This window comes from Andrographis paniculata, unplaced genomic scaffold (assembly GCF_009805555.1).
Source record: "Andrographis paniculata isolate CXL003 unplaced genomic scaffold, ASM980555v1 Contig86END, whole genome shotgun sequence".
NCBI lineage: Eukaryota > Viridiplantae > Streptophyta > Magnoliopsida > Lamiales > Acanthaceae > Andrographis > Andrographis paniculata.
In genome coordinates, this window is record NW_026137624.1 from 4,291,898 (window position 1) to 4,303,588 (window position 11,691).

Genomic DNA, 11,691 nt, shown 5'->3' on the forward strand with positions numbered 1-11,691 from the left:
ATACCGAAATTATTTTTACTAATATATTTTTTTCATTATTTACAAATCATACAATGTTTAATTAAATTCTTGTATCTACAATGTACATGAAACGAGAGGTGGAACGAATGAAGTACTTATTTTTAATTTAATTTTTTATTATTTTCTAATCAATATTCTAAAATCCCAAAAAACTTTCAAATTATACGTAATGGCACACTTTGGATATATGCATTATGTTATATGCTTACATTAAAGCAAGAAGAAGATACCAATCAAATTCAACAATGTGGAATATCCATCGGCACCTTAAAAAGGACTAATGATGTTTTTTTGTTACTTTAATAATACTTAATGTCCTTAATTTAATTATTATGGAATTTAATGACGTGTAATTATTGGCTTTTTCTTTTATGGCTTTTATTAGGGTTAGGTCTTCTCACCCCCACTTTACCTATCCAATTTTAATAATAACATTGATAATTAATAATAATTATAAAAGTAATCATCATTATTATTATAATAATAGTAATTCATTGGATTATATTGTTGTTGATACTTATTCGTATGCAAAGTTAATAGTTAAAAGTTTTTTAAATTTTTATTTTTATATTTTTTTACTAATTTCATTTTTATTAAAAAAATATTTTTTAGTATCGTATGTGATTTCATTTATTATTTTAAGACCATATGTAAACCCTATATTTATTGTAAATTTCTAATTGTTTACTTGTGAGAAAATTACAATAAATATCTCGTACTTATGACCAATTATCACTCTTGTCTTTTATTTGTCACCCTGGAAAAATATATCTTACAAGTATCATTTTTTGTGATTTCTTGTTCTACGTAACACAATTCGACTCGCATTAAAACAACCATGAACTTAACACGTTGCTAGAGGACAAAAATTATGAAAAAAAAAAATGGCACATGGGATATATATATATTTTGTCATGGTGATGATTAAAAGGTAAAATTGATAATTGTTCAATATTGGGTCTAAATTGGTTTATGCTCATTTCATATGAACTATGTGAACTTTGTTCAATTCCTTGTCTACAAATTCATTTATATATTTTTTTAAAGTTTAGGATTTTTTTAGGGCTCAAAATAAACTCAGTTTCAAAAAAAAAAATTGTGAGTAGGTTCGTTTGGTTGTTTCGCTTGAACTATGCAAATTTCGTCTAATTGCGAGTTTAAAAATGAATTCACGTCTCGTTCGGGTCGTTTTAGATATACCATGCAAGTTATATTCAATTCAGATTCTAAAAATAAATTTATATTTTTTTTGTGTTTATAGTTTTTAAGACTCTAAACAACATCAGATGGACAAAACAATATTGTTAGTTGGTTAGTTTAGTCATTTTAGATGAAACATGTGAATTTCCTTCCATTCCAAGTCTAAATTTTGTGTTTTTTTTATGAATGTATTTTTAACAATAGATATTAAAAAATATGTCAAACAAAATAATAGTGTGTATTGAATTATTTACTTTTTTGAATGAATGGAGTACAATCTATATTATATATTAGGTTAATATGCATATTATATATATTTTAAAATATCTATGAAGAATTGTGCCACCTAAAATTAATTTAGGTGAACAAACTTAAAGAAACGAATCCAATGATTTTCCAGATTATTACTATTGTAATATAAATTAAAAATATACTCCCGGCCTCCCACGAAGGATGAACCCTTTTATTAAGGATATGATATTTTAGATAGTGTAGATTAGTAAATTATTAATAATATATTTTGATATTATTTTATTCTTTTTTACATGAGTAGATTTGTTAGTATTTTAAATATATTTAGCATTATCATTCAATAAACTCTATATATAATATGAATATCGAGTAAAATTTTATATAATATATATTTATTTATTATTACCACAAATTAGTTTTATAAAAAAATAGAGAATTTTAAAAGTAGATAAAAATATTTGTTAATTGATGATAGAGATAAAAATAAAACAGTTTTTGAGTGGAATGAGTCATTTGTGGCCAGAGGGAAAGAGTATATATTTTGTTTCATTATCTTTTTTGTGTGTTTTAAAAATAGTATTAGTTTTATTGTTTTTTATTATTTCATCTTTTGGAGATATTTTTATAAATTATATTTATAAGTTATATAAAAATTTTATAGATATTAGAACATATATAATGAATTCACTATGGATGACTTCTCTTCTGCTACAGAAGCCAATATTGAAAAATTAATGTACAACAAAGTATCTTTAGAGACGGCTGTTACCAAAAAGTCCAAACGAAATTTGGTGAAGCAAAGGTAACACAAAAGGGTTTGATTGTTTAGGGTTTTGGTTTGAATTTTTTTTTTTTTTTTTATATGTATATATCTCAGATATAAAGAATTGTATAAATAACAATAATAGATATTTTTACGTTGAATATTGTTGTATTTTTATTTTAATATGTCAAACAACAATATCAACAACTTAAATGCACAAAAACAAAGAAAACTTAACAAAATTTAAAACAACATCAAGTATAAGAAAACATGGTGATTAAATTGAACATTTCGTGTCTATTTCAAATTCCAACCACAAAGATGATCGATACTCTTTCCGCATATGACTCCGCTAATCGATGGCAGCCAGCGGTGCTTTCTCCGGCGGACAAACCTAGGCGGCGGCGCAGTGGCAACGCACCAGCAACTGCAGCGACTTCTTCTTCCAGTGACTCCCAAGCGACTCAACAAGAGTGATTTGGGAAACTTTTGACGGCTCAGACTACAATCTAATGACTCACATAGGACTAACTCAACCCCCTCTAAACAAAACCCCGAACCTACAGACTTGATTTATGAACCTTAACCGATATCCCCAAAAACTTACAAAGAACACCCAAATGAACAACTTATCTGAAAGAATCGAACTAGAAAATGAGATATAAGGGCCCTAGTTCAGGTTAGGGCTTTAAAACCCGATCGGGTTAAAAGGTTTGAGTTGCGAGTTAAACTTGGGTTTGGGCCAAATTTCAAGAAATATTAATTTTTTGTAAAATAATGAAATATAATATATTATATTTATTAAAGATTGTGTAAAAAATAATTGAAAGAACAAATTCCTTTCCAAAATTTTCATGCGTCAGAAAACAGTAGGTTTAGAGAAACAAAAAAACTATGAGTGTGTTTCTTCAACTCTAATTTTTTATTTTTACACCGTTTGCACGGTAAAAACCCCAAAATTGGGGTGTTCCCCCGTCGGGCCGGCTGGTGCAGCTTTTACTTTTTTTAAAAAAAATATATAAATATAATTTAATTTTTATTATAATTATAGGGTAAAAATATATATACAATATATATGTCATTTTGTAGAGAATAAAATTTTTTATAATACAAATAAATATAAATTTAAATATATATATGTTTGGTATAATATAAATTCATAATCAAATCATACAATATAAACTTTATCAATTAAATTTAATACATATTTATATTATTTTATTCATTATCCATAGAATCAATACACATCAAAACTCTTCAAACTCCAACCAAACCTAAATACAAAAGAAACATAAAAATTCAAACTCATCTCAAAATTCAAATAAAAACCAAACTCAAACCCAAATTTCTCCAAACCCCCCCCTAAAGAAACACACCCTATATTAGCTATTGTGTAATCCAAAAAATTTAATATGTTTCTTTAGTAGAGTTTCTCCAAATTTTATTATTTGAACTCTGCATTTTTCGAAAAAAAATATATTTTTTTCTCTTGCAAAACATCCTATCAAACATTATTTTTATATCAAATCTAAACCAATTTTTTTCCAAACTCACAAAAGAAACGCACCCAATTGCCTGAATTTTATTGATACGCCTAGACGCGTAACCTTCTATAAGCTTTTTTAAGAAGAGTCCATTGTATATGCTCTTACATAAATTAAAAATAATTGTAACAAAATCAATTTGTGACTAATGTAGTATATAATAAATGGAATGTAGCCCCTAGTCTCCACGTACACAATTATTTGGTTGGGTTACTTTTGTTGCTCCACTATCAACATACGTTAATGTTTTACATTATTAATTAACATCCATATGTACGTACACAACTTTGAGTTATTATTAATATCGTCCTCCTTCTGTCCCATATTTATATATCAATTTATTTTTTGCATGGAGTTTTTAAAATATTAGTATTATATTAGGGTAAAGTAAAAATAAAGGTAAAAAGACTAAATTAACTCTACTAGTATTGTATGATATAAAAGTAACGACATTTGTGTAATATATTGTAAATTGAAAGGGTATTTGTAATGTTAGGCAGATAGTACAATTACTAAAAAGAAAATTGATATTTTATTATTGGACGGACCAAAATGACAAAATAGATAGATTGTTAAGGAACAGATGAAGTATATATTAACTTGTGAGATCATATCTTTCTACTTAATGTAAGGTATAATAACTTGTAAATCATGTCAATTAAGTAAATGATACTGGAAATATGTGACATGTTTGACAAAGAAAATATCAGCAAAATTTGAACTAATAACTTCATGGTCATAAGTAACTCTACCGTCCTTAGGGGCCGATATTGTATAGTATTGTGTATATATATGTATATATATATTATGTACCGATAGATAGCGATCAATTTCGATTTATTAATTAATCCATGAATCAATTAATCAAATTCTTATTTGTTATGCCTACATTGAAACCCTCTAACCAAATAAATTAAATAAGAACAACATGCAAGAAAAAACCAAATGATCAATAATAATAATAATAATAAATAAATAATATGTTGGAGAAAAAGGAGAATGTCGATGAGAATTTGTACCAAATTTGGAACATAATTACTTTAATTACACATCCATATATAATTCACTCTTTAATTAATAAAATTATCCCTCAAAAGCAGCACAAAAGGGCTTTAGGGTTTCGTCTAAAATTTTATTGATTTAAATAAATTTCATGTAATTAAAGAGTGGTGTTTAAATTGTCCTCCATTATAGTTATTATTTAGTGGCACTATTGCAGATGAGGAGTTCAATTGCTGCTGAAGCTCCCGGACCAGCAGGACCTGCCGGATGTCCCACAGCCGACGCCGGAGCGCCGCCGCCTCCGACCGGAGATGCTCGTTCTCGACTCGGACTATTAGGTTCTGCTGCGCCATAAACCGGACTCGAACCGTACGTTCCCGGTTCTCGAACCGGAGCCCGTTCAATAGGCTCCGCAGGTTCTCCAGATGCTTCTGTTTTCTCATCCGAGACCGCCGAGCCGACAACCGGTTCGATATCATGCGCCGCCGCTTCCGTTCGTCTATAACCGAGACCGAGTCCGGACCGGGCGTAACGGTTAAGGAATCGCAGGGCGGTTCGTCGGAACCGGAGTTGGAACTGACGGGTTCTGTGGAGGATTGTGGGGTGAAGACAGCCGGTTCTTCGTCGACCGGGAAGAGAACCGGCGGATCAAACGGTTCCCACTGCGGGAACCCGGTTTGGAAGGGGCTACCGAGCGGTGACTCGGGGAAAAACATCGCCGGAAAACCGGTTCGGAGGGGTGGGTTGGAAGGAGAGAAGAGGAAAAGGGAAGGAACGAAGGAGGGGAGGCCGGTATTTAAAAGGCGAACCAGTAGGGGCATTTTGGGGATTTCACAGTAAGTGACTTTTGAGTCAGCGAGCACTTATGGCGGTGGGGCAGAGGTGGCTAGCTTTTTCAAATAGTCCCTGCTGACATCATCAAGTGGGTCCCATTTCAATCTTAGTCAAGAAGGAATAGGACAGGGTGGGATCTGTGTACACGTGTCGTCATAGTATTGGCATGACGTGTTGAGAGCCGATGGCTTTGAAAGAAGGAATAGGACAGGGTGGGATCTGTGTATACCCCACCGGGTATGTTTCGTTAAACGAGTTTCCCAAATTTTATTATTTGAATTTTATAATTTTTAAAAAATATATATTATTTTTTTCACAAAATATTTTATTAAATATTATTTTTATATTAAATTCAAATAAATATTTTTAAATTTATCAAAAAAAACACACCATCGGTCTCCATGTAGGAGAAAATATATATTTATATATATATTATATATCTATGAAAAAGTGTTTATTTTGAGATTTTGATTTTGAATAGTAAAATTTTGAATTGAAATAGTTGTTTAATATGATATAAATATGTATTGATGTGCTATTTTGAATATAAGATTAGATTTTAGTGTAATAAAATAAATAAAAAATTGAATGTTTGATTTGATAATTTTGGAGGAAAAAGAAAATTAGAATAGTAAAATTTTGGGTAAAATCTTAAAAGTAAACAGAATAGACATTAAAAATATTCTTATATTTGTATAATTTTTTTGTACAAATGTTATTATATTAGTATTATAAGACACAAATGAAAATATTTTTGCAATTTTTTACTCCCTCAAGATTTGTCTTTGTTTTTCCATTTTCGTCCGACCCAAAACAATTGTCTTGTTTCCTTATTTAGTAGCCGTGGTCCCCATTTTATAACAAAATTATTCCTAATTTTCCATACTACCCCTAATTATTACTCTAACATACTCTTTAAAATCCTTCAAAAAAGCAAGGGCATTTTAGTCATTTATATTATACTTTATACCAATTTTTAATTAAATATTATTATTCCTTAATTCTCGTGCCAACTTTCAATAAGACACTTCTTTTGGGACTGAGGGAGTATTAATTTGTATATATTAATTAATTATCAACATGCATAAAGTAAACGTAATCTTTAAAGTCGGACGGAGATAATATATTTAATTTGATATTTGTAAAAGAAAAAAAATACTAACATAATATTTTAACAAAAGTTAAAATAATGCTAAAACTTCAAAATATTATACTCCCTTCGTCTCAATATAATAGTCTTGTTTACTATTTTTTTCCGTCCCAAAATAATAATCTCATTTCCATAAATATTCATCATAAAATTATTCCTACTTTTTTATTATTATTACATAAATATCACTACTTTTTACACTAATACACTCACAAAGATAATAAACTCTTTTACTCATTTTTTTTTACTGACTATCAATATTCTTTAAATTCTGTATTCAGCCCAAATAATACTATAATTTTAAAATGGAGGGAGTATCTTTAAATTGTGATTTTTTTAAATATAGAGTTAGTTTGAGAATTTAAGAAAATGGTTAATTAGACTAAACTATCATGTCATATTTAATGCTTATGTTCAGTCTCCATTCTAAATTTGGTTGAAATGCAAGACCAACTTTTATGCATATAATTATCTGATATGTTATTTTTTTCATTATAATTTATAACATTATTTTTATTTTTTATTTTTCATTTATTCTCTTCTATTTCAACTGTTACCTCATTCACATGAGATGAAACCTTTTTCACTTATCCATCGACTCTCTTGTTGCAATATCAAATAGTAATACTAAAATATTTTTAATTTTTACATAAATTAAAAATATAATATTACACGTATACATAAAATATAAAGGATAAAAAAAAATCAAAATGATCTTATACAGTTCTACTAACAAATAAAAAATTATTATTTATTAATCTATTATAAAAATCCAAATGCATTTTCGTTCGGTATAGAAACTTATTTAATCCTGAATCACTGAGCTCACAATCAAGATTATGGAATCATAATTTCAGATAAATAAAAATAAATTCTTATTACACAAAAAAAAAAAAAAAAAAAAAACAAACAAACATTTACTCCAATATGAAAATGCTTCTTTGTCATCTATAATATCAGCTTCACTTCTCATATGAGTTTGGGCTATTCTTTCTTCCCAAAGCCAACAAGGGAAGAGACAAAAGTGTGTGGTGATGCTCGCATTCGAAAGAAACTTTTGAATACTCGATAAACTTAAATTTAAGTAATCTAATTTATAAATAAGACCAAATTAATCTAAATAAATCTTACTAAATCTAAAATTGAAATATCTAAGATATTTCAACAGGCTATGCATGGTAGTTTTAGGTGAAAAAAATTGCTCTTGAGATCCTCTGTCCTAAAAATAAACCTTATCCCATTATGTCCACACACATAATATGTATACATATACGTGTATATATAATATATACTCACTATGTGTGAAAAAATTGAAAGTGTTGTTAGGTGGGGGAAATTGAGAGATTTTTGGGCTTGGGAGAGGAAAAAAAATTTTAAAATTGACTTTAGTTCAAAAGTAAAATTTATGTGCTTTTCAGCGGCCAAAGTACCAAAATTGCAATTTTATATAAAATGAAAAATATATTTTGCTATTGAAAAAGAAATTAAAAATAAGAGTGATACCGAGTATATATGCTGAATATAATTCACATTTATTTTCAAATTTTTACTGTTTATAATAATATTCAAAATCCAAATACTTTTAAAATATATCTAAATAAACACTTAAATATTTATTCTAATTAAAAAAAAATTAAAATCCAAATCATGAATTGAATAGTCGATTATATATATATATATATATATATGTAAACGCTAGAAACATCGCGATGAAGGCTGCAAGGATAGCTTAATTAAGAGAGAAGCCAATTTTCAAATGAAGAGCATGAGGCCGACCAGGCAAAGTATATACATATAATAATAATAATAATAATAATAATAATAATAATAATATTATGTAATTTAATTGAATCAGATTATATATATATATATATATATATATAAACATGCATCTGGCGGCGCGTTACTCGGTGTGGGTGCTTTGTCCCATAAATTATCAATGGGAAGGGTTTGTTCTTTTAATTATTTTGTTTTTCAACACAATTTTTAATATATATAATATATTTTATTTTGTTCCGTAACACATATTATGCAATATTTTTAAAATAAAAATAATTAATATATTTTATCTCTTTATACTCACTCAAATAAAAAAATAAATATACACTCTACTCTCTCATCACATTATATAATTTTAATTTTATTCTATCCACTTAAATTTTTGTGTCGAAAACCAAATATTGCTTCTTATATGAGACGGATGGAGTATTATATTTTATCATCTCAAAATAAAAAAATCAGCATTCAATATAAAACCTTCTTTTTTATATATTACTTACACAATTTCATATATCTCACATAAAAATATACATCTAACCAAAATATTAAACATACAAACTCTTTCGAAATAATTATATATATATTTTTTATTTTTATATTAAAATTTTTAATCATTTACATTTTTCTTACTTCTACTTTCATAAATAATATTTCCTCCGTTCGGTAAAATTAGAGCATTTGTGTTAACACAAAGATTAAAAAAATTGAATAATTTTATGAAAAAATGATAAAAGTAAAAAAGTAGTTTGATGAGATATTTTTGAAATTTTAGTTTGAAATTTAAAAAAAAAAAAAAATAAAGAGAGAATGTAACAAAATATAGTCATATTTTTTGTAAATAAATGTTAAATAAATAAAGAATAATAGTTAAATATTTTTCGACTTTGCCAAAATTAGTAATATGATAAATTTAGCGGACAAACTAACAAAAAAAAAGGAAAGTATGAATAAATTTAACGGAATGAAAGATAAATTAATTTATCATTATCTTATCTGAAAAGTACGTTTATTTGTTAAAAAAACGGTAGATAGTTCCAATTAATTTGGATGTTAATGGTCAACTAAGTAAGCAAAAGAAGTGATCAAATTTAAAACATAAAGTGACCATGACTAAGCAGAGGCTATCTAATGTAAAAAACGATCAGTCATACAAAATAGTCACAACAAGGACGACAAGTTGTTCAAAGCAATATAATAACCAGCCGCCATACATAACAAAAGGTGAATAGAAACACATCAAGACAATAGACATAGATGCGCCAAGTAGCTGAAGGAGACGATGGCGAGACCATAGCCTCAGTAGGAAATTCCGAGGAAAAGTCCTCGCCTCGGAAAGTTAAGGCCAATACTCCTGATAGATTTTATAGACTAGTTATTTACTGTTTTGCCTACATCCGCCTTATTCCCAACTAATTTCTAGTTCCCTTGTGACGGCAAAGTCGAATCAATTCTAGTCGGCACAACACTAGCATCAATGTGGGCACGCAGCTCTACACGGATTGCAAACCATTTTTCCGAGATTTCATGCCATTCTTCATCTAGTTTGGCCAAATCTTTGTGTGCCATATCAGAATTATGCTCAAATAAAAGGTGACATTGACGTAGTTCCCACGACTCAGGATCCAATCGACGAGCCTCATCATATAATTCAGTTTTTACTGCAACCAGGTTCTGAATCTCTTTCTCTATAAGTTCTTTGGCTGAGCCAATTTCCCTCAGTCGTTTTTGTATTTTAGCAACCTCATTTTCCAGTTTGAGGCGTTCCGTTTCCAACGAAGCAACATGTAACTGATGAGCCTTTTCACGGCGATTGGCGTCCATAAAGGTTGTTGCATAATCTTTCTTCTGCATAATCACCCTGTTGAATGTGTACCGGAGGTGGAGTCTAATGCATGGAAGTGCTTTCCAAAGATTCCTTCCTGAGTCACGGTAACGATGCAAAAATATGTGTAACAACCAAGCAAATAGCAATATGAGGTAAAATATGAGGGATCACTGGTGGTTGCAAATATGAAACTTTCTTGCGTTGCGTTTTCAACATTTTCGTCTGTTAAAGAGAGGGGGCGAGAAAGACTAAAAAATAAAGTAATATTTGACTAGAGGATGGAATATAATTTTTACCACAATATCCATAGTCTTTTCAATTGAACGTTTGTTGCCTCCGGAATCCAATTAAGCCAAAGTGGGCTCAGCATCGATTACTATCTTTTTGTTATCACCAGAGGCATTATCTGGATTTAGACGCATCCGCTGACGTGCTGAAGCTTGGGCAGCCACCGAGGAGGACTTTGGAGCCAATTCTTAGGAACAACTTGTGACCCTATAAAAAAAACCGATCAACTTGGATATCCACATCATTTCAGATCATAAAAGAGAATTATACAAGTCATGACTGGAATTTTGACCATTTATACCTTTATGTGGATCGATTGTCACTCTTGAGATGGGCGCCCAATAATTTGATCAACTTGGTCCTATCTACGTCAAATCCGAGCTTGCAGCATATAGAACGCCATTAATCTACATAAGTCGGACTGCTCCCTAGGTTGTAATAAAAAAAAAAAAAAAAAGTGAAGGAAGATGTTCGAAAAATGTCAAAAAACATTCACCAAGTCTTAGCAACCTCTTCATTGACTACTCCGTTCATAGGGGCTGAGAGTTTAATAGGTGTGCCAGTTGTCGGAATTTCCTGCCACAAACCAAATTGGCGTGCAAGAAACTGAGGGCGGTAAGCTTAATTGGTCGTAGGATTATATCGTAAATTTTGAAAGAGACGACTAAATATGGCTTGAGTAACCAGACAATAATTCTATCAGGACATGGATAGCAGATCTGGGAAAGATATTTCTCTTATCAGTACAAGAAGCCAAGTTTGGGAAATACAACCGTGGCCAAAGTCCAAGAAACCATATCAGGCCAACCATACTCTTATCTCTTAGTCCTTTCGATGGGGCCTTCGCAAGATATTCATTAATCCTTCGATAAAATAGACCAAGGAAGTAGGAGGCCAAATCAACGGTCTCCCCGTTTGATATCACAGTCGTAAGATAACCTACTTCTTTAGGAATGTTATTTGATAACAAACAAGCAAAATATCAGGCAAACCAAAACATAATTAAAGTTTGGTTCTCCTTCTCAAATACTTC

At 29.5% G+C, this 11,691-nt stretch overlaps 1 protein-coding gene across 1 annotated transcript; it reads right to left on the minus strand.

Moving 5' to 3' along the window:
* Positions 1–4,787: 4,787 nt before the first annotated feature.
* On the minus strand, positions 4,788–5,534 carry LOC127242244 (bZIP transcription factor 11-like). Its single transcript, XM_051261709.1, has one exon. The coding sequence runs from the start codon at positions 5,496–5,498 to the stop codon at positions 4,932–4,934; it is 567 nt and encodes a 188-aa protein (XP_051117666.1). The 5' UTR covers positions 5,499–5,534; the 3' UTR covers positions 4,788–4,931.
* Positions 5,535–11,691: the final 6,157 nt, after the last annotated feature.

Excerpts from the sequence above, each read along its gene's own strand:
- LOC127242244 (XM_051261709.1), bottom strand. The coding sequence starts at position 5,498 with ATGTTTTTCCCCGAGTCACCGCTCGGTAGCCCCTTCCAAACCGGGTTC.